This window comes from Brachypodium distachyon, chromosome 4, assembly GCF_000005505.3.
Source record: "Brachypodium distachyon strain Bd21 chromosome 4, Brachypodium_distachyon_v3.0, whole genome shotgun sequence".
NCBI lineage: Eukaryota > Viridiplantae > Streptophyta > Magnoliopsida > Poales > Poaceae > Brachypodium > Brachypodium distachyon.
In genome coordinates this window covers 5,323,459-5,345,845 of record NC_016134.3, presented here as the reverse complement: position 1 = coordinate 5,345,845, position 22,387 = coordinate 5,323,459, and the positions used below count along the sequence as shown (strand labels likewise).

At 44.2% G+C, this 22,387-nt stretch overlaps 3 protein-coding genes across 6 annotated transcripts; 1 reads left to right on the top strand and 2 right to left on the bottom strand.

Moving 5' to 3' along the window:
- Positions 1–2,362: 2,362 nt before the first annotated feature.
- On the bottom strand, positions 2,363–7,906 carry LOC104584391. 2 transcript variants are annotated; one of them, XM_024462760.1, is made up of 4 exons: positions 5,632–7,906; positions 4,992–5,546; positions 4,262–4,353; positions 2,363–2,736 (listed from the first exon to the last, which is right to left on the bottom strand). In XM_024462760.1, exons 2-4 carry the CDS (start codon positions 5,185–5,187, stop codon positions 2,623–2,625), a joined length of 402 nt encoding a protein of 133 aa, XP_024318528.1. In that variant the 5' UTR covers positions 5,188–5,546; positions 5,632–7,906; the 3' UTR covers positions 2,363–2,622. The 2 variants fall into 2 exon arrangements, 1 of the variants encoding a protein (XP_024318528.1); XR_002965961.1 differs by lacking the exon at positions 4,992–5,546 and having other exon boundaries at positions 2,692–2,733; positions 5,632–7,896.
- Positions 7,907–9,487: 1,581 nt separating this feature from the next.
- Positions 9,488–15,718, bottom strand: LOC100831062 (heat shock protein 90-6, mitochondrial). 3 transcript variants are annotated; one of them, XM_024454887.1, is made up of 20 exons: positions 15,440–15,718; positions 14,894–15,133; positions 14,731–14,804; positions 14,367–14,492; positions 14,190–14,283; positions 14,014–14,097; positions 13,747–13,890; positions 13,554–13,667; positions 13,419–13,481; positions 13,274–13,348; positions 13,035–13,139; positions 12,223–12,354; positions 12,038–12,130; positions 11,860–11,937; positions 11,533–11,787; positions 10,973–11,075; positions 10,480–10,654; positions 10,282–10,387; positions 10,038–10,127; positions 9,488–9,951 (listed from the first exon to the last, which is right to left on the bottom strand). In XM_024454887.1, exons 1-20 carry the CDS (start codon positions 15,572–15,574, stop codon positions 9,763–9,765), a joined length of 2,475 nt encoding a protein of 824 aa, XP_024310655.1. In that variant the 5' UTR covers positions 15,575–15,718; the 3' UTR covers positions 9,488–9,762. The 3 variants fall into 3 exon arrangements, with proteins under 3 accessions (XP_024310655.1, XP_024310656.1, XP_003575983.1); XM_024454888.1 differs by having other exon boundaries at positions 14,894–15,130; XM_003575935.4 differs by having other exon boundaries at positions 14,894–15,100.
- Positions 15,719–20,876: 5,158 nt separating this feature from the next.
- LOC104584862 (benzyl alcohol O-benzoyltransferase-like) lies at positions 20,877–21,371 on the top strand. The gene has a single exon (XM_010240629.1). The coding sequence runs from the start codon at positions 20,877–20,879 to the stop codon at positions 21,369–21,371; it is 495 nt and encodes a 164-aa protein (XP_010238931.1).
- Positions 21,372–22,387: the final 1,016 nt, after the last annotated feature.

Genomic DNA, 22,387 nt, shown 5'->3' with positions numbered 1-22,387 from the left:
CACGTGGCAAAGCCCAAAGTGTGAGATTTGATGTGATCCACCGATAAAGAGCAGGCTCCTTCTAGATATCTTCTTTTCCAATAATCCAAAGTATTTTAGAATGTTCTCAAGTATGCATAACTAGCTCTTAACACTCTCCAGTTATCCAAAACATTCCAGAATATTCTTAAGTATGCATTGCTATTTCTCAACAATTCTTGACTCAAATTTTCTCCCGCGCGCCGGTCTCGCCCTGCTGCCACTCCCCGGCGTTCGAAGATGCTTGCCGGACAGGGCCGCTGCTAGCCGCACTCTCCAAGTGGAACGACCTGTTGTCCGCCGCTCCGTGGCCTTGCACGTGCACTTTCATTTTCTCGGCGACGGGGGCATCTAGCGGCAGTGCCTCCGATCCCATCTTAAACTCGCCACGTCAGCAAATCCAGGTTGCAAATCCCGTTTTATCCGCTGTAGACCGGGATTGAGGAGTATGGGGTGCCAAAGTCAGGGATTAGAAGCAGGTCGAGGTTTGACGTGATCTAACTTTACAAAGACAGGGTTTAAAATGCACTTTATTTACTCTCTTCAGGATGGCGAGATGTCGATGACGACGCGCTCCTCCTGAGCGGTCAAATCACCGTCTGTTTCCTCGTCAAAGTCGAATGAGGAGCCTCCGTCTTCACTTGCACGATCAGAGTCGTTCATGATGGAGTCGAAATATGCCTCAAGCTCATCGTCGCTTGCACAACGAGCTTCGTCCCATGCTGCACGAGCTGCGAGCTCCGCACGGTAAGACTCGCGCGAGGCAAGAAAAAAAAGAATGCACGGCGATGTCCATGTCATCGAGTTTGGCGTAGCGTGGAGCGAGCAAGTAACTGGGTACCGAGCTGCGTGGCTGAGTTGCGTGGTGGACGGTTAGGAGACGGCGGGAGCTTGATGCAGTGTTAGGTTGCCAAGCGCTCGCTCGAGAAGAGGGAGATCGACGGGATCCGGATCTAGCACCGCCGCCGACCACACGGCTCGGCCTTGGGGATCTGCAGCTCGAGCAAACCTAGACCGAGAAGGCCTTGGTGACGCCGGCGATCCTTCTCTGCCGAGCCACCAAAACAAAGAGTGCTTGGGGGCAGACATGTAGGCGTGGCGTGGTTGATGCTGCTAGCTGCGAGATTGAGTGTGTGTGGATGAATGGCCAAATGGGAGAGTGTACAAGTATAAATAAACAAGTGCACTAGTAAAATCAGCGGCGCAGCTTCAGCTATACGGGTAAACCATGAACTACGAAATCTCCCATGCAAACATGTGTTGCTGGCGGTGCCATGAGTCAAAAGGGACTTTTTTGATTTCTGAGACAGTGGTAAATAATAACGGCCACATAGGCCAGGACAATGCAGAAAATTAAATGTTTTTCCTTATCGTGCAAAATCATAAAACACCATCTCTGGTAGCAGTTGCGAAAAAATACGTTACTTTCTTTTTCTAGAATAAGGAAATAAAATCCATTAGTATTCTGAATAAGGACGAATAACTGTATTGTAAAAGGTATTAAAAAAAAACTTTGTCGTATGGGTATGGCCCATGAATTTCATGTACCTGGGTTCAAAAATAAAATGAATTTCGGTAGAGAAAAGCCATATGACTGAAACCCCATGTATCTCATGTACCTGCCGGATTGAATTTTAGTACAGGAACAACCTGGGCCGGAACAGTAAACGTAACAAACAACCTGGGCCGGAACAGTTTCGTGTGCTGTACCAATTTGAAAATAGGACCGGGATACACCATAATCAGAAGAAAAAAAAAGACAAAAACTAAAGTCCACTAGTGGAACCTGAGCCGGCCCATGTTTGACCAGGCAGCCAGGCCGGACATGGACCAAAAAGGAGGCAGCAATGTCAATGGGCTCGTGGAAATACGGGATATACGGTACAGATGTGGTATTGTACTAATATGGACCGGTCCAGGATAGTCATAGGATGAGGAAAATAGATGGGTAGGATATCAAGAGCCTCCTGGGTCTCGAGAGCCATTATGAATTTTCACCATTCTAGTTATAACATATTGTTTAGTCGATGAAAGGAGAGGACAAGGTCTTAGAGGTAAGTTTTGTGTTTCTGTCAGACAAAGAACGATAAGAATTTTCCTTATTGAGTTGATGACAACGTGGGCATTCTGCATGCAGGGCTTGCAAAATAAATTCTTGACTAAAATTTATCTAAATATGGATATATCTATTCTTAAAAAGCGTCTAGATACAAACAATTTAGGATCGGAGGGAGTAGTAAATAAATCTTAGCGAGAAGTTGGAGATCACCTTTATATAGATATAATAGATAATTGATTCGAGAACATGTTAAGAACCCCATATTCTTACGTGCAAAGGAGAGCAGAAAATAACACTGATGCTAGCAATCTCCAATTATCCCCGAAAAAGCAACAATACAATCATATCAGACATACCTCTTCAAGAATCAATAGATCAAATTATCAAAAGCATTTTGGAAGTGAATTATGAGAGAACATCTTTGATACTACTATGTTCCAGCAGAAGTTCGATGGCATGTGAAGAGAGAAGCAGTACAAATTACATGGCAGGAAAAAACTTAAATCACTTGCTAAAAAATAAATTTGCAACCAGAAAGTGCCTGACTACTTTGTCAAACTGCATTTCCTTGAACATTGTGCATTCCTTAGCATCTCAATCGATGAATAGTTGCTCTGTAGGCATTCTTCATGCATAATCAATAATTTCTCAGCAACCTCCTTGTCACAAAACAACAATGAACTTAATAAACATATATCGTGCAATGTAAGAGCAAACCGAAGACAAGTTACATAAACCAACAGAAAAAGTACATTCTTGATTATGGTTAATCAGTTTCAGCTTTCTGCTACTGAAGCTAGGGACGGAACAAAGGACCAGAGTGGAAAACCACAAGTAGAATGGGTCCACTGGCCACTGCGTAATAACCTAATGGTCTTTTGGTCCGAACAGGTCAACCCTTTCAGCCACAAGAAAATGGCACAACTTCAGATATTCATTACTTCTCCACGTTTTCCATGGTTGATAGTCTCATAGATCTGGAAAATAAAACTCCTCCTTGCTATCCACCTGAGTCGCCCCTTTCTTCTCGCCACCTACGGTGAGCTCCTCGGCCACTTCACCAACCACCTTGTCCCAGCATTTTGCTTCTCCATCACTGCTCCTCCGCCTCAGATGATAACCTCGCCTTCTTCCTCTCCAAATGTAACAGAGGTCAACCCAACTGGATCTGATTTGATTTTTTTTGTTTTTTAAGATGTGGGTGGAGAAGCTTGACGCTTTGTGGTGAAATTTGTGAGAATGCATATTAACAGTTTCATACCCATGGCTGTCAGCCTGTCACCTCTAGGTCTTGAATTCAATCGGTGTGGTATTGCTGCACTGCAATAGGCAGAGGAATGGGAAAACAGAGTTGCAGTTATTGTGCTCGTACAATCACCGGCTGCCATGGCTTTTAGATTAGGTTGGATTTCCTTTTTGTGAGTGACTTTTTAGTGTAAATCAGAACCTTTTATTTTCTTGATTCCCTTCGAGTGGCCTCTCACTGTTTCAAGCTAACAACAGCATGGGCAATGCCATCCCACATGACCCAAAGGCTGAGTGGGACTGGAGTCAGGCAAGGATGCCATGTGGGTCAACACATTATCTCAACTTTCCCCATGGATACCAAAGGCCAGGGTCATACCACCATACCCAACTCCCATCCTCGACACGAGTCTAGAATACAATTCCGAAGACAAATTAGCTACTACAAGTAATGTTCATATAGAACAACCATACTACTAAGGCTACCTGTCTAGCATGAATTTTCATGATCAAAGCATGTATATGCGCAGATAAGTTAAGGTGTTCAACACATATTTGACATGAGAAAGAAGGTAATAAACCTATCTGAGATTGTGCCAAGCAGGGCAAGGTCTTCTAGTGCATAATAACTGGTAAAAAATAGGATCAACTTCTTGCGGAAAAAGCCAGGCACTAAAAAGTACGTACTACTGTATCATCTAAAATGAAGTGAAACATACACCTGCACATTCTAACTAAATTTTGCTGTGAGCCCAATTACACTCAACGAATGCTAAATCAAGACCAACCCTTCTTTCTAATGAGAGTTATATGTACAGATACACATGTAACCATGAACATTCAATGAGAAGGTCCAGAACTAGTTCAGGGCTACAACAAATTTATCAAATTAAAAGCTTATGGATGATGCTAAACATGTAGGAGAGAGGAAACAATTACCTCCTCAACACTATCATAAAAAAAGTCAGCCCTGAAGGATTCAGATATTGTGTTATCCATCATATTCGCCAAGTCATCAAAATAAAATGGACCTAGAACAGAAACATGACCAATATTAGATGTAATAATAAATTCGAACCGACAAGCGACAAGCACACTGTCGAAACATGTACTTTTCCAACCTATGGTCCAGATGAAATCAACTGACTACCTAATAAACTGATAATGCAGAAGATATTGGTTTTCCTAATATAAAAACATTCTTAATTAAGAGAAGTGTATGAATATCAATAAATTGAATGAAGTATAAATACAAGTACATGAGAATAGAAAATTCAATATTATAGACCATTAAAGTAAATGCTGAACAGAATAAAGAAGCTGGGGTGCAAATCATTAGAAAGGTAGATATTTTTCCTATTGGTTAAACAAAGCTCGGTAGTTCTAACCTAAATTAAATTGTTGCCACATTGCTGGTGAGACTATTGGCATGGAATAGAATCTATACTCCATAGAACTATTCGATTTGAACCAGGACTACAAATCAAATAGCCGTTTCTCTGCCACCGAATCCGGCCCTAATCCCCGACAAGAAGAAACTGTTGCGGAGGCTAACTTAACACCGATCGAAGGCGGGTACGCGTTCTGTACTGTACCATGGCCGGAATTCCGTTTCTTGCAGAAGAAAATTCTCTGAGGATGCGGAAGAGCAGGAGGAGTAATTAAGTACCCTTAGAGTTGGAGAACCAGGAGAGGATGGATGCGGCGAACTGGTCTGCCTTGGCGCGGGAGTCGCGGCCGCCCGACTGGTTCTCCACTGCCATCTGCAACGCCGTCCACCGCCCGAAGACTAGCCTGATACCCTCCTGGAGGGCCGCCGCCGCCTGGGGCGAGAGCGCCCCGCCGCCGCTAGTGGATGCCGACATGGTGCTGCGAGCGCTCTAGGAAGACGGGCTTGGTGGTCGCTAGGGTTCGGGAGTTTTCTTTTTTCCTGAGGGGATAGGTTTCTCTTTTGGGGTTTGGCTTCTGGGGTTTGTAGGCTGTGATTTATGAGAAGAAAGAATCCACTCCGAAAAACCCTCGCAGTGGCTGCGGCACCCATCGAGGTACCCCCGCCCGCCAGCGAGCCCAGCTCCTCCCCCGCCAGCCCAGCTCTGCGCCAGCCCACCAACCCAGCCAAGTTGCCGATCGACGGGAAACTACCCCTATAAAAAAAGCGCCAGCGGAAGTGCGGGAAGCGAAAATAACTTCCAAACCCCCACGTATCATCAGTCCAGGGATCAATCTGATGGAACATAGGAGAAATGAATATCGTTGCACAATAACTTAAGATAAAACAAATTTTATTATTAATATGCCCAACAACTTACAAAGTACAATGTCTCGTGTCATTGTTACAATCAGAAAACAACGGAGAGTAAATGCATAGCGATTCCATCTCAGCCACAGGCAGTCGATGTAGTCCACGTGACCTCATTCGTTAAAACCTCCTAGTAGTCATAGCGGCATCCTTATCTTCAGGAACTCTGTACATCAACAACAAAAGCAATGCGATGAGTACATTACGTACTCAGCGTGCCTCCTCTGAGAACCTCGATAACTACATGTGGCTACAAAGGAAGGTTATGTGATTCTTTTGAATAAAGGTGATTTTATTTGAAATACAACCATACTTTTGATGAAAGCAGGTTTTGATGAAAACAAGTTTATCTCATAAGCATTAACCAACAACCACTCGTAAGCATTATCCAACAATGTGATGGTCCTCAACTGCTCACCCAAATTTTTAGTTCTAGCAAGAAATTAGAGAGGAAGGAAGGGAAAGAAGACATGCCTCGTATGTCAAGAAAGATTCATGTGTCGTCCATGACCGCGGACACGGCTATTCGAATAGTTTTACCCCCTGCAGAGGTTAGAGGTTGTATAATGTATCCACATGATACGATCTCACCTTGTTGCCACTAGTCGTTGCTAGTGCGATACATGCACATCAGTGTACCGGCAGGTAGATCGTGACAAGGTCTTTTAGCTACCTCCGCCAATGATGTGACGAGCCCACCGGGTCTGGCGCACGGAATGAGAGTACGTCCCCATCTCTGGTCCCCCATATGTGTCAAGGGTTCCCTATCTCAGGCGACACCCCATTTGCGGTACGGCGTCATCGGCACCTAAGGCTGACTAGTTTACTTGACCAAGCCAGAGCCAATATAGCATGTGGTCGCACTGTTGTCACAATCTTCAGATTCAAGACTTATTAGGACTCATCCTCTATGGGCGGCTAATTGCTCCCACACAGGCTAGCAATTGCTCCTTCAACCAATGATCCAGTTTCCACCCGCACCAGTTGTATGATAAGTTTCACGCAGAGTAGGTCGAGAGAGTAGAACGTTCCAAGAAAATGGCCTACTCCTAGCTTATCAAGCTCAACAAATTTCAATAATGATATCATCGATCCGAAGATCACTTAGAATAATTGAGATTTACTAACGAATAGTGAGCATAGATAAGCATTTCTACTCTACAAGATTACTATATAAAACTACTCCAGGTATCAAAGGATCGACAACAAGAAGATCATGGCAAACTGTCAATCGACATGCTAAATACAAGAATAAAATAGCATGCATTTTATAAAATAATAAAATAACTAACTCTAATGCCCCTTTGAAAACATATGAAGAGAAACTAAAAGTTGAACTGTTCTTAGAACACCTAACAGGAACAGGGAGCAAAAAAAATTCAGAGCCGCCTCTTACATTTCTATGCATAGGAACAATCTTATATCTGATTTGTATTTTGTCACCATTATCTACATAATTATCTAAAACAAAAACTGATTAACACCTTAGCCAATCAAAAAATAACCACGAGAATAGAAAACAAAGGAAACCTTGAACTCACCCTACCTACTTGAACAGGAAAACCAAGTTCAGTTGTATCTTCTGCAAAGCAAATCTTCAAAGAGGCAAATCATCAAACACCTTGTGTGCAGGCAGATAGGAGTACCTAGGCAAATCATCAAACAACCTTTTGTAGAGGAAGGGAGAGAGTCAAACCAGGGAAACTTCCTGGGTTGAAGTGGTCGGGCAGAGGAGTGCAGGAGGTGAACAACAATTACTGCAAGCAGGGCCGAGGCGGAGTGTGGTTGTTGCCCACTCGCACAATGGTCCAACAATGGCTACGCTGCCCCCTATCGCGCAAATCACGCCCGCGGCCCCGCGGCCTGTGGACCTCGTCGCCACACCCTCCTGCGTCTCGTGCTGAGCAGGCCGGCGTGTGTCGTGCCTCGCCGCTGCTCTCCAGGGCCCCCACCCGTGTGAATAGGCGGCGTACCCCGTGGACCTTGCCTTCGCACCCTCCTGCGTCCCCGTTGAGCAGGCTGACGCACCACTGCCCCGTGAGGAAGAAGATGGTGGAGGAGGGGAGATGAGGGGCGCTGGATGAGGGGAACGGACAGGGCCAGGAAGGAGGCCATGAGCAGGGTTTTAAAGGCCGAAGAAGGTGTCGGCTCAGCTGACCCGAATCCAGAGCAATGATGGCAGATGAATGCTTGGACGATGAATGCTTGGACATGTGTTGCTGTTTCTGGGCGCCTGATTCTTTAAAACCTTTGAGTACTCGAAGCCGCGTTCTTATCTTCATGAACTCTGTACATCAACAACGAATACATCAACAACAAAATCAATGCGATGAGTACATTACGTACTCAGCGTGCCCCCTCTGAAAACCTTGATAACTACATGTGGCTTCAAAGGAAAGTTATGTGATTCTTTTGAATAAAGATGATTTTATTTGAAATACAACCATACTTTTGATGAAAGCGGTTTTGATGAAAACAAGTTTATCTCATAAGCATTAACCAACAACCACTCGTAAGCATTATCCAACAACGTGATGGTCCTCAACCACTCACCCAAATTCTCAGTTCCAGCAAGAAATTAGAGAGGAAGGAAGGGAAAGAAGACGTGTCTCGTATGTCAAGAAAAATTCATGTGTCGTCCATGACCGTGGACACGGCTATTCGAATAGTCCACTAGTCGTTGCTAGTGCAATACACGCACATTAGTGTACCGGCAGGTAGATCGTGACGAGGTCTTTTAGCTACCTCTGCCAATGATGTGACGAGCCCACCGGGTTTGGATGGATGGATCAGGTTTCCGTGCGATGGATGGATCCAAGCTGGGGCGCACGGCCCGGTGCGGGTCTCAGGACGACACGGGCACGCAATGGATTGCTCGGGCCGACACGGGAATGTAGCGGAACGATCGTGGGCTCATGGCCAGTGGGAATGATGTTGCCTGCTGACGTGGCACAAATCTTTGACATGATTGTTTGCTGATGTGGATAAGCTACATGTTGAGAGAAATAAGTTAGTGGGTGTACTTAGATATAGAGAATAACGAATTAGTGTTTGACTTGATTTCTGAAAATTTTGTTCTCTTTATTCGTCATGGAACCATCGCCTGTTTGTGATAATGCCTGAGAGGAGCGAATTGCAGTGTTATTTTTGTGCTGCCTCGTTAAGTGCTAGCTAGCTTCGCGAATTGCAGTGTTATTTTTGTGCTGCCTCGTTAAGTGCTAGCTAGCTTCGTGGACTCTGGCACAGACTTCAATAACTACGGAGTAGTATGGTTATCATTGTTAAAGTTAAATAATATATGAAATTAAGCTAAATCTAGCTAAAACACACAGGTTCGGATAAATCTTGTCAAAATTAGGTATTTTAAGTTGAAAACAACTCTTAAACTCATCATTTTGCACTTACATCAATAAACTCGGGACTTAGTCAAAATTTGCAGTAAATAAGGACATTCCAGACACTCTATTCCCATCCAGTCGCAGTTTCAATACTATCCAAAACGTCCAGTCGCAGTTTCAATACTATCCAAAACGAACAGCAAGTCATGTACAGCTCCAGTCGCAGTTTCAATACTATCCAAAACGAACAGCAAGTCATGTACAGCTCCAGCAGAAAATTAGCTTCTTCCAGCTCGAGCTAGCTTCTGTTCAGCTCCGGCCTAAACAAAGACAACCTAAGCATTGTATGAAAGGAATTAGGCCTATGGTTTTTCTAAGCAGGTCCCACATTATGGTCTATTTTCAGAATAAGGATCGGAGATGCCTGAAAAATCTGTACCATCAATGAGTAGGGTAGCAAGGATAGAAAGCATTAGGGAGGAGCGGGCAAGACATGTCCATAAAATAACCACTCCCAAGAGACGGGTGTAGTAAATTCCCCATCTCGATTTCGATCACAGCACTTCGGATAAGAGTCCAGTCTCTCGACCAAAATTTTATTTCTAATCACGACCGCATCTGTCAGAAGAGCAGGCTAGCACTCGTACAAGCACAATAATCAAATCCCGTTTCGAAGAAACAAAACGAGGTAAAACAGTGAGCTAGGCACAGCAGCTCGGATCTACTAGTTGAGAGAGCTGAGACCTACGGAACAAGACCAGGAAAAAAAAAGTCCATGCGGCCATTTAAGTGGCAAAACGACCTCACTTTTGCTGTCCGGACTGAACGGGTTCCACCACCTCAGCTTCAAGCGGCTCAGCCTCCAGCACGGGCTCAAAGCTAACAGGTGCGTCATGTTGCTCGCTTGCCTGGGCATGGGTCACCCACTTGCCCGCCATAGCGGTGCTCATCATCTCGTAGATCTTCCCGCTCAGCTCCGTCGGGTTGTCGGGCTGCAAAATCATGGCATGGGCGTCAGAAATATCAGGGTGTAGGTACAAGAGAAGGGACGAGTAGAGAACAGAGCATGTGTACTTACTGAAAAGCCACTTGATATCATAGATGTTTCGAAGAGGATGTCGATTGCCTTCAGAGCTTCTGGGTCATCGGGGTTGCTCCTGCACGCAGCCTGCATCGCCAGGAAAGAAAGTCGTGAGGATCAAGTGTATAAAAGCTACCTAAACTTGCATATCACATACGTAATATGTTGTTCCAGTAGCACTAAATGCCTATGCAGCGATGGGGTGGAAATAATACGAGAGCAAATGCTGAAGAACACTTACATTCAATCCCTTGATTATCTCATGCTCTGGGTTTATTTCAAATACTTTCCTTGAACGCATGAAATCCAAAGAAGACGTATCACCCATGGACTGTGCCCTCATCAACCTGCAAAACAAAAACCCAGTTTCATTAACAAAAATTAAGTCATACAGAGAGAGACATTAACTGTGAAATAAGCAAAAAAAGAGCCCACAAACCTTTCCATATTGGCTGACCAACCAAACTTAGCTGCAACTAGAACACACGGGGATGAGCTGAGGCGGTTGGATATATCAACACGAGCAACCTTCTCGCCCAAGCGTTTCTTTATCCAATCACATGTTTGACTGTATTCCTGCTTAATTTCCTTTTCTCTTTCCTCATTCTTGTCACCTAGGTTATATTTGCAAGCTACAGTCAGAAACTATGAAGCACAGAACTGTGATAAATGAATACTGTGCTTATCTCAATTCTGCAAAGCAATATGTAGCCTAAAAAGAGAATAGTTCCTAATACAGGACATCATTTGGCTGATTGTATGAAAAAATAACTGCTAATTGGTCGCATCTATGTAAAATATCACTTTGGCGATTAATGGGAATTAATGGAGTGAAGCAATTAAGGGAGATATTTCTCATTTTCCACAACTGTGTTTTTCAAAATTCAAGTTAATATTAAGCAGTAAAAAAAACTATATATTTGTACACATACCTAAGTCCAAGTCTTCCTTGCTAATATCCACAAAATTCTTATCCTTGTAGGAGTTCAGGTTTGTGATCGACACTTCATCCATAGGGTCAACTAAAAGTAAAACCTACAAGACAAAGAACAATATTAAGGTCAAAATTGGCAATAGAATAATCAACTCATTTCTGGTACGAAGCATAAACTCTTTTGCACGTGCTATAAGCGGCCTAGAGGAATCATTTGTTCTGATTGAAGTCACGATGTTTGACAGCTTGGAAAAACAAAATTGTCCCAGAGGAATTTAGGCTGTATCAAGAGTAGTGACTAGTGAGCATAAAAATAAGTCCCAACCCTCCTGTTTGTCCAAATTAGTGATTAAAATGTTCGCTGTCTCAACCCACGAACTTGCACAAGACCTGGGGTGATCATACTTGCCTGGTTGACCCAATGTAGCTACAACCACTATTTTCAAGCTAAAGTTTGGCAGGAGAGACGAATTGCATGACGTAAGACGGTATTCAACTGAAGAAACATATATAGAAGCTATCATACAACTGCCACAGGGAGGTAGCCTCAGTACATACCTCGTAACCCTTTTCATTAAGCTTCTCCAAGAAAGGTGCATTTTTGGCACTGCTCAAACTATCTCCAGCAATGTAGTAAATGGCCTTCTGATCGGGTTTCATACTTTCCACATATTCATCCAAGCTAATTAATTCATCATTGCTTTGAGAAGAAAAGAAGCGGAGCAAAGGAGCAATCCTCTTGTGATTTTCCTTGTCTTCCATGCAACCAAGCTTTAAAAATTTGCCATAGTTCTCCCAGAATGTTTCATAGTCCTAAAGTAAGCTGTCAGACGAGAAAATTGAAAGAAAGGACTAACATGCTCCAAAGGAAAAGGGAAGGCTTACATCTCTGTTTTCACTACAAGAAATGCCAAGTATCATATCAAAGGCCTTCCGCACCAACCTCTTTCTCATTATTCGCACCTATGAAAAACAACAAATGGGGATAAATCAATACGTAAGAACTTGATATTGAAATGTACAGGATAAAGAAAGAGCAGAAATACCCCCCACAACAACTTACAATTCGACTTTCTTGAAGGATCTCACGAGACACATTAAGTGGAAGGTCATTTGAGTCAACAACACCCTTCACAAAGCTCAGGTATCTTGGGAACTGAATCCATCATAAACCTCACTTATCAGATTGACATGTAAACGTTGACAAAGAAAGAACCATGATGAACAATAGCTGTGGATCAAACATACCAGTTCTCCATCAAAGTCATCAGATATGAACACACGCTTGACATAAAGCCTGATATTCTTAGTCTTCCTATCAGTTATGTCTTCCTTCTTTGTAGCAGGCACGTAAAGAATTGACCTGAATTCTACTTCACCCTGCATACAATTAGTTCAATAACAGTTACTTGAATGGAACTGTGAATATGTTCCATGCAACTATATATCACCATCATGACATAGTCAGAGTGAGAGTCAGACTACATGATACTATGGACCACGGTCAAGAGTACATTCATGAGAGATCAGATGCAGGTGTTATTTTGTCAGAATTCAAGCGACATATATCACACATGGGCTAATTTAGCATTCACAGCAATACCAATAGCATTAACATTTAATGATCCATTAGAAAATACTCCGTATTATTTTCCCTCTTGCAAGATAATGTTACAAAATCAGGACTAAAGCTTACTACAGCTGCAGCTGCCGTACTGCAATTATAAATAACACCAGTATGGGTACTAGTAGCCTAATTTCTCAGCTCCAATCACATATGGGTTTTATCTTGTACAAACTTCTTTCAGCCAAGAGCCAATACATGGTTCATTGATGAATACTTCTCCAAGTCTATGGTTACCAATTCAAAGATATAAAAGGTGAAAAGAAATAACAGGCATTCGTTGATCAACTATGCAGTATGCACACTGCACAAATTATCTATAAGCAAAAGGAATTGCACATAGGATCCATTACACCGATATGATAGTGATAACTGATAACTCTTGACTCACCAAAAAAAAAAGGAAAGATAACCAATCAAACACAAAGAGACATACCTCTGTAGTGAAGTGTGAGGAGGCCAAGGGATCCAAGTACTCATTGAAGGTCTTCTTGTAAAATTCATTGTACTCCTCAGTTGATACCTCTCTAGGATTCCGAAGCTGGCAACAACACAACAGGGGGGAATAGTTTCAGACTCTCGTGAAAATTTCTATAAATTAAATTTTTAAACGAATATATATAATCATTATGCCTTGACAAAGAGAGCAACACACTAAATGGTGACAAATCTCACCCAAATAGGCTGTGTTTCATTTGTAAGCTCCCAATCCCAATACTTCTCCACAACAGTTTTTGTCTTTTTCTTAGCCTGCACAACAGAATCTGGATCAGCTGAAAGCAGCATAACATACCAAAGTTTTTACAATTTGCAAAGTTACCTGTTTTTCAGTGTCACCATCACCCTCTGTTTTAGCTGCAGCAGGATCCTCATCAACCTCAACCTAGAAGATCATAAATGCTCCATTCAAGTAATATTCTATCAAATAAGGAAAAAGAAGTAAAAGATTGCTCACCTCTTTTGTGAAACCTTTTTCTTGCCAAGTGTAAATAGGGAAGGAGACGAACTGAGAATAATTCTTCACGAGTTTTTGGATCCTCTCAGGGTGAGCAAAACCCTTGTCGTCACGCTGAAACAAAGCATATTCAAGTTTAAAATGGGGTGTATAGTAAAAAAAAGAAGTTGGACGTCAAAACAAGAAAACGGACCTTGAGGTAAAGAGTAAGGCGAGTTCCCCTCGGAAGCAGCTTCTCTGGATCTGTCTCCTCTCTAATGGTGTAAGAATTAGATTCTGATTCTGCTTCCCAAACATATTGCTTCTCTGATCTCGGGCTTTTTGTTGACACAGCAACCTATTATACCGAGAAAAGGTGTCAATACAATAACTTAGCAAAAGACGCTCCTCCAGGAACAAAAACTCAGCAACTCCAGCTCATCGGCAACCACTGTCAAATACAACCATGATAAGGCCGTACCTTATCTGCAACAAGAAATGCAGAATAGAAACCAACACCGAATTGGCCAATCAAGTTGCTATCAACACTAGCTTCTTGGCTCTCCTGTTGCACAATAAACATAAGAATAATACATATAACAGGGTTTCAAAGGCGAGCACAAATAGAATTGAATTAAGCCTGCAATTTTACCATACCTTCAATGCCTTCAGGAACTTAGCGGTTCCACTGCTTGCAATAGTACCGAGAGATTCAACAAGTTCTTGCCTCGTCATACCAATCCCAGAATCACTGAAAGCAAATGCAAGTCATGAGGCAAATCATTTCCCCATGAGAGACTACAGCTGATCAACAGCAAGTAATGTAGCGCTTACGTAATTGTTATTATTCCATTATCCTTGTCTGTTTGGATCCGAATGTCAAGTTCAGGGCCATCCTTCAGAAGATCAGGATCAGTGACACTGAGATAGCGCAACTTATCAAGTGCATCGCTTGCATTGCTGCAAGTACAAATAAAACAAGAAATAACAAATTAGGTCAGTGGGACCAGACTGAAGTTCAGTAACATACTCATTATATATGTGTCACTGAAATTAAACCTAACTAAACAAACAGTTGCCAGACTGAAATTAATCTAGATGACGGGTAAAAAATGCTAAAAAGCACGAAATGTAGGAGTAAAGTCAGAGATAACTTCTTTACTAAATTGAACTATTTATGTTCTCAACTGTTGCCCACCTGACCAACTCTCGAAGAAACACTTCCTTGTTGCTATACAAGCTGTGCACAATCAAATCCATAAGCCTATTCACCTGTCATCACAAATTGCACATCATCATTTGTAACACAAAACATTGTTGAGAACCAAACGGGAAAGAAACGGCTGTTTCTTAATAGGTACCTCAGCCTGATACTCAAACTTCTCGGCAGGTGGTGCATCAGATGAATCAACAGCTGCAGCGCTTGATTCATATCGTCTCCCAATAAGGGCACTCTCCCTCACCTTGAGGGACACCACATTTGCAGCTCCATTAAGCTTGGGGGCCGCAAGCACAGAGAGCAACCTCTTCCCCCCAAGCCGTGAAATGCCAGAATCCGGGTTTGCTACCTGAAGTTTGCGTGATGGAATCGGATCAAACTGCTAAATTAACAAAACAACAGGTCCTGTGTCCATCAAACCTATCAACTGCACATTTCTCGCCGAATTAAGCAAAACACGTTGAGACTAAATGACAAATCAGACACTAAAGCAGATCGACACCAAACTGAAACCCTCGCACAGGCACGAATTAACCACATGCCGCCAAAACTAATCTAAATACAGAGCCCAATTTGGGGGTGGTGGGTGGGGTCAGATTGACAAACCCATTCCAGCTAATGGCGAGCCACTCAATTGCAATCAGCCAAACAGAGAACGGGCACTGTGTGTGCGGTCACACGCACGTACCGGGCGGGGCGGAGTCGAGGAGGAGGCTGGGGCGGCGGTGGCGGCGGCGGGAGTGTCGCCAGAGACAACGAAGGCGGCGGCGTGGCGGCGGGCGGCGGCGCCGGCGCAGAGGGATCGCCTCGAGGCCCCTAGCATCTCCGCTTGTCCTCCCACGCGAGGGCGAGAGCTGTTGGCTGCAGGCGCGCGTGCGCAGGTGGGCGAACTGGGGGAAGACGACGGGGGACGCGAGGGTTTTGGAAGAAGGGTAGGGTTTTGGGGGGGTCGGCGGATGGAGGGGGTTGGAGGCGCGGAGGCGTATAAATGGAGTGCGCCTTGCGGATCAAGAAGAAGGAAGGGTGGTTCACTGACACCGCGGCCCAGTTTCTGGGCCTGGGTCGTCAGCGAGGGACGAGATATTTGGTTGGGTTTAAGCTGTGGTAATTAGCGGTGTTGTGGAGAAAGTTCTGGAGTTTGGGGTGGAGCGAATGTGCTACGTGCACCGGTGAGGGCATTCGGAAATGCAACCCTGCGAAGTTGACATGCGGGCCAATCGGTAGGGTGATGGCCCACGGTCAGCGTCTGTTCTTCGGAGTTTCAGGTCGGTAGGACTTGGTAGAACGAGGAGGGCGAAAGCATCTCCGCTATGACATGTGGGGCCATGTGGTTCATGGTCCACCTGTCAAGAAGGGGGCACAGTGACAGTCCAACTGTCAATAACTTGTGCTGTATCCCGGTTATATGAGGTGGAGTTTTTTTCTTCTTTTCATTTTGCGAGCAAGGTAGACTTTGTTTTGACACTAAAGGGCTTGTTTGACACCAGCGTAATTTTTAGTCACTATGTTCTGGTATTTGAGGGGTTTGAGTGTTCACCAAAAAACTCTCAAAACGCCAAAACACTAGTACGATAAGTGTTTTAATTTGGTGAAAAAATGAAGTGTTTTGTCGGGAAAACTATGGATAATCTCCTCTAAACCTTTCCTACTAAACAATCATTTAGGGTTTCTAATGTTTTTCAATTTGGAGCGGATAATACCCTAGAAAACACCCATAAAACTCTAATACCAAACAAGGCCTAAAGGTAAAGAAGGTTCGGGATTTTGGGTGCTTAACATAAGTGTTGAGGGCTAGTCAGTGCTTAGGTGCTCCAGTTTGTTCGGAAAATAACCTAAGAAACTTGGTCTCTCGAGAGACCACGTGCATCATATGATATGTGGCTACATTCCATTTTAAAACTAATCAACGCATCAGGAGTGAGAAAAAATAATACTAATCATGATTATAATACAATGATTTTTCTATATGTCATGAGATGGACGTGGTCTTTCATGCTAGAGGAGAGACCATGTCTCTTAGAATTATTTTCCGGTCTGCTGATGGGTAGAATGTTAGCGGTGAGTCCATGACCCTTGAGAGGCGTCCTGTTCGTTAGCTAAAATGTCTCCACAAAGTCATTGGACCTATTATTAGCAAAAGGGTTTATAACTTTCCAAATAAACCATTTTTAGGGGGTGCAAATTTAATAAAACCATGTAAGTTTCAAAAAAAATTCCAAAATGTCATATTTTGAAGGTGTGATACTCTACAAACGCGCAAAAATTCAAATCAAAACTCAAATGAAAGGAATTAAAAAGATTAATATACAAACGGATAGTGCCACGGTGAAGAACCACAAAGCAATGGAGTCCCTCCCACCTCCCGAAGGGATGGACGTCAATGGCGGGGCTCAATCAAAAACACACCTCACGACGCAACTGGGCATCCCTCCTCGTGCTCTGAACCATGCACCCGTGCCCTCCACTGGTTGAGTGCAGCCACAGGCGTGGGACTCGTGCGACAGCCCTTCAACAGATACGTAAGATGTAATTTAAAAAGTTTAACTTAGGGCAAAACCTAAGGGCTCATTCGGTTCAAAAGAAATCAAAACATAGGAAAAATTGCAAAACTTAGGGCCTCTTTGGATCACAGGATTTGTAAAACACAGAAATAGGAAAAATACAGAAATAGGATGCCATGGCATATTCAATCCTTTAGGAATTCAAAACACATGAATCAGTACTGGAAGGTGTTTGGTTGCATCACCTTACTTCATTCCTATGAAAAAAAAACGTTGGACCTAATGTTCATTTTCCTCCAAAAACAAAGGAATTCCATGAGATTCCTAAGGAATAATTTTGCTTGTTTCCTATGAAACGAATGTATCTATAGTGATTTTTCTTATGGAATCCTTAATCAGTACTAGTGATGGACGGAAGGAGTAGTTACGATAAAATTTGGTCGGACGAACTGGGTGCACCATCGGATCCAGTTGTTTGCACTCTATGTCTGTTCGAGAAAAGCATCGTATTGTAACGTCGAACATACTGTGTCGTACACATTTCGTTCCCGACCCTTTGGCAGCCCGTGTAGCACGAGAGCGGCAAGCCCAGGCCTGGTGGCGCGGCAAATTCGCTTCGTTGCAGGCTTGCAGCCCGAACTGATCAATCCAAATGCTTAGGGCTCATTCGGTTTGTAGGATATCTAGAGGATTTTTACAGGATTTCAATCCTTAGGAATTTTTCCTATATGTAGCATTCGTTTCACAAGAATTGATATCGTAGATTCCTAAAAGGATTGAGCCCAAATTGAACTAATTCCAAAGGATTCTACACATTAGGTCAGACCTCATGGAAAATTCCTAAGGATTGGAGTGACAATGACATCTCAATCCTGTACTTTTCCTATTCCTGTGATTTTTTAATCCTGTAAATCGAATAAGCCCTCATAGTATCGATCTTGAGGATTCTCAGAAAAAAAATCTATGGATCTTGATATTCTCAAAAAAAATGAAAAAATTCTATCGATCTTGAGTGTCTTCGCCTCTTCCTCTTCCCTATCAAGCTCCCACCTGTTCCTATAACGTGTGGCTCGACGCCTAGCCGCGTTGTTGGATCGCCCAAAATTGAAGAGAAGAAGATACCACACCGGGCCTTTTTTGTCCTACTAGTAAGCTCGCACGTGCATGCACGTCTCTAAGATTTAAATTTTAAAACAACTTTAATCTAGGCAAGCAAGTTTAACTTCATTTTTATTAGGGTGTGGCTATATCTAAGGTGCTTGATTTTTAAACAAAATGCTTAAATCTAAGTTGACGAAACAGAGCCGTTGGTGAGTATTATCTTTGTACACAATATTCTTAATAAATGTCCCAACAGAAATAGAGCTGGAGATATCATCCTTTACTACTGGCGAAGCAAGTACTTGAAAATTGTTTATGGAATAACAAAAAATTATTGCACATATTACATTTACTTTCATTTCAACAGCTAATTCATACTATGATCTTTGGTAACAAAATTGTTCCAAGGAATGAAGAAACTTGCGTCAACTCTCCTCAGTATGGTTCTCTCTAAACAGTTGGTTTCAGTAAAGAGTGGAAAAGAATGTGATGAAGAGATCACAGATAACATGAATGCATTCATAGGTCGAGGAACACATCGTCCTGTATATCAGACCTAAACAACAAATCTCCGAGGTTCACATAACTCCAAATAACAATCATGTATGCAACGAACCTCGCAAACATTACAAAAATATAGCCAGTACAACACCAAAGACAATATTTCTAGCAATCCAAATAAATTTCACTGTCTAGTTAAAAGAAACAACCTTGGCAGCCTATGATCTGTAAAAAAATATTTGAATGGAAAATGTTGATTTCTTGGATAAGACACCATGGTCAACAAGCACAAAAAATTCAGAGATGCCATCAACACAAATGAGCTGTTGCACAATGCACATCGACACTCTGCCAACCTAAACTTTTGCTTACAGCACCTTGTTTATCCACATCATATATTCAGAAGTACTCACAGCAAACAACACCTAGTTATCCACATCAGATATTCATGAGTGCTCACAGCACACAACACCTAGCTATCTACAGTATGAACTCGTATCGATATGTATTCTTAGAACCAGAATCATCCAAAACAGTATAAATCAAACCACCCATGAGCTCTCAGCCGATAGTAGACCTTCATGCTGCAAACCTACTTTTACTGAACATAGCAGCAAGCTAAAGTTTGCAGGGATCAAGAAATGAGAAGGAACAGTAGTAAGTAGAGGGCCCTGCAGGATGTTACGGCTGGAGGACGGAGGGTGCAGGAGACCTACCGTTAGGACTTAATTGCCCACCTAGGGCCATGGCGGGAGGGGGTTTCTCCAGCGGGCGGGTGGTGGCTGAGGCACTGGGCTGCGGTGACTCGATTGCACGCAGGAGGCAGCGTCCTCGAGCTGGCGGTGGAGTCGGCCAACGGCGGTGGAATTTTTCGCGGTGACATGACCGGTTGGCGTCGGCGTCGGCAGGGCGGGAGGAGTCGGCGGCATGCAACTGCGAGACGGCGGCGGGAGGACCACGAAGCGATGCCGCAGGAGGAATACAAACCACGAATCGACGCGGTAGGAAGATTTCGGCGGCGATGGCGGCGGAGATGCGTGGTGCGGGAGAGCAGCGGGGCGGGGCAAAGGCTGCGAGGGAGAGCAGCAACGGTGGCAGTGGAGATTCGTGGCAGCGGCGGGGTTCATATTTTGACCTGCAGCGACAGGGCGGCAGCGGGGGTGGCGTGAGGGGCGCATGCGGGCGCGCGAGGACGGCGGCGTGGTGCGCGGGATTGGTTCTCTGCGTGTGAGTTGGGCTAGGTGCGGAGTCGGATGGCAGAGTAAATCGGACGTAAATTAAACACTAAACGTACACGGAGTAATTGTTAGAGCTGGTTTAGTGGGCCTAATTGGTGGTAATTGTGAGGTGAGAATGGTTTGTGTACGTTTTGTGGGGTAGATTTAGAAAAGAAAATGTTAGTGATTTTACAAGTAGTAGAGATAGAGAAGTAGAGATAGTAGAGATAGAGATAGAGATGTCCGGTCCTTGCCTGAGGAACACGAGTGTCATTTATAATTGGCATAGCAAACTTAATCTGCGTATGCATTCGCTCAATGTTTATGTTTTTCTTTTTTTACCAAAGCATTCGCTCGATGGATTTATTGTATACAAAGACGGAAAAAATAGTTTATAGCTATCGGTACAACATGTGGAATACCTGCTCCTAGGTGGGTCTGCTGGAAGAATTGATCGATGTTTAGTACAAACGGTGTTTTGTTAAAATTTGGACTCGGGAGGAACTAATTAATTAGCTGACGCTGGAGCCGCAAACGATCGAGACGGCAGAGTTGACATTAGCATCACCATCTGCGCGCGCGAGGAGTTTACAAAACTGACCGAGCGGGCCGCCGCGGCAGGCGCTTGCGCAACACCGGGAGTTCGACGAGCTCGTGCGGCTCGACGGCATGGTTCACCGCTCCTTCTTCTTCGGTCCCCAGGAGGTCGCCGCCATCCGGTCCCACGTTCGAGGTCCTCGCAGGGTTCCTGTGGAAGTGCCGCACGGCGGCGGTGGCGGCCTCCGTCGACGCCGCTCCTCCCGACATGGAGACGCAGATGATGTGCATGGTCGACGTCCGGCCCCGCCGCCGCCGCAACATCGACATCCCGACCGGCTACTACGGCAACGCGTTGGCGTTCCCGGTGGCCGTGGCGACATTCCGAGAGCTGTGCGCGAACCCCGTGAGCTACGCCGTGGAGCTGGTGAAGCGGGCCAAGGAGCAGGTGGACATGGAGTACACGCGGTCGGTGGCCGGCCTCAAGGTGCGTTACGGACAGCCGCCTTTCTCGTACGCGGTCACGGACGAGACCAAGGCTGGGTTCGCCGGCCTCGACTTCGGGTGGGGCGCGCCCGTGTACGGTGGGCCGGCCATCAGCGGGATCTGGGGCAGCTTCTTCCTCCCGTCCAAGAGCGCCGCCGGAAAGGGCGAGGACGGCATCATGGCGACCATGTGCCTGCCCGCCGTCCTCATGGACAAGTTCGTGGAGGAGATGGGCAAGCTGCTACGCCCGGCCGTCGTGATTAAATCCGCAATGTGAATCTGCATGCTCGCCTGCGCGCGGGCGCTGTGCTGTCGATCATCGATGAAACGCAAGTGAGCAGCTGTGTGTGTTGATTATTTGAACTGTGCGTGTGGTGACTCTTCGTCCGGTGAATGGCTTGTGTGTGTAAATTGTGTGTGTTTAAACTTTCAACAACTCACCATTATGTCGCCGTACTTTTTGAAAATAAATTATAGTATCTAAACTTTGGAAAAGAGAGAAGGATTGTGCTCTGCAGGACCTTGACATGCTCTGCTGCGGTTTCTAGGAAGCAAGATTACATTTACTGAGATATTTCATGAAAAATATATATTGATACCAAGAGCATCTGCATCTCCAACAAGAGGAGTCATCACCATTATTAAAACAATGACATGTCAACGTTTAATTATATGGATGTGAAGAAAAAGGTAAAAGAAGAAAGAAAATGAAGATTTGACAAGTCATCATGTCGACAAGGATCGGTAAAGGTACCTAAGCTAGTCGACGAGTCAAGAGAAGGGACTTATATGGAAGAAAGGACCTACCCCGCAAGATAAATGACTAAAATCTACAAAAAAGAAGAGGGGTCCCAAAGTAATTTAGGGAATCTTGCACTTCTATCCTCCCACCAAAGGGCACATATATGGTCATTTGTCGAAGGGAGTAACAAACAAGCCCTTAGAGCGTCTCCAATACGGATACTTCAGCCGGTACTTCATGCTCCATCTCACCCTTTTTGCTGAGATGAAGGACAAAGGTAGTGAATGATGTGATATGATGTATGCCCCAAAAGTAACGGTAGCAGCATTGGTATCAAGAAAAAAACTAGAGCAAATAGAGTATGATAGGTAGGACCTCAGCATAAAAAAACTCTTCCAAAATATTATATTAGGAGAGAGAAAGGGCACACCGTGAAAAGTATAGTACCGGCACTATTAACCATCCGTTGAAGATGCCCTTAAAAACATCTTCAGCAGGGCCCTATCCCGATTTAGGGGCTTGGGACAAAAAAAAGCTCTTCAGTAGGGATC

What these genes read in the sequence shown, in the direction of transcription:
- LOC104584391 (XM_024462760.1), bottom strand. Translation starts at nt 5,187, where the DNA reads ATGTCGGCATCCACTAGCGGCGGCGGGGCGCTCTCGCCCCAGGCGGCG. An exon ending in CTGGTTCTCCAACTCTAAGG is followed by an intron (nt 4,354 to 4,991) that starts GTACTTAATTAC and finishes TTTCTGTTCTAG; the next exon opens with GTCCATTTTATTTTGATGAC. An exon ending in TTTATGATAGTGTTGAGGAG is followed by an intron (nt 2,737 to 4,261) that starts GTAATTGTTTCC and finishes TTTTGTGACAAG; the next exon opens with GAGGTTGCTGAGAAATTATT.
- LOC100831062 (XM_024454887.1), bottom strand. Translation starts at nt 15,574, where the DNA reads ATGCTAGGGGCCTCGAGGCGATCCCTCTGCGCCGGCGCCGCCGCCCGC. An exon ending in GCCTTACTCTTTACCTCAAG is followed by an intron (nt 13,668 to 13,746) that starts GTCCGTTTTCTT and finishes GCTTTGTTTCAG; the next exon opens with CGTGACGACAAGGGTTTTGC. An exon ending in TGATATCAAGTGGCTTTTCA is followed by an intron (nt 9,952 to 10,037) that starts GTAAGTACACAT and finishes ATGATTTTGCAG; the next exon opens with CCCGACAACCCGACGGAGCT.
- LOC104584862 (XM_010240629.1), top strand. Translation starts at nt 20,877, where the DNA reads ATGGAGACGCAGATGATGTGCATGGTCGACGTCCGGCCCCGCCGCCGC.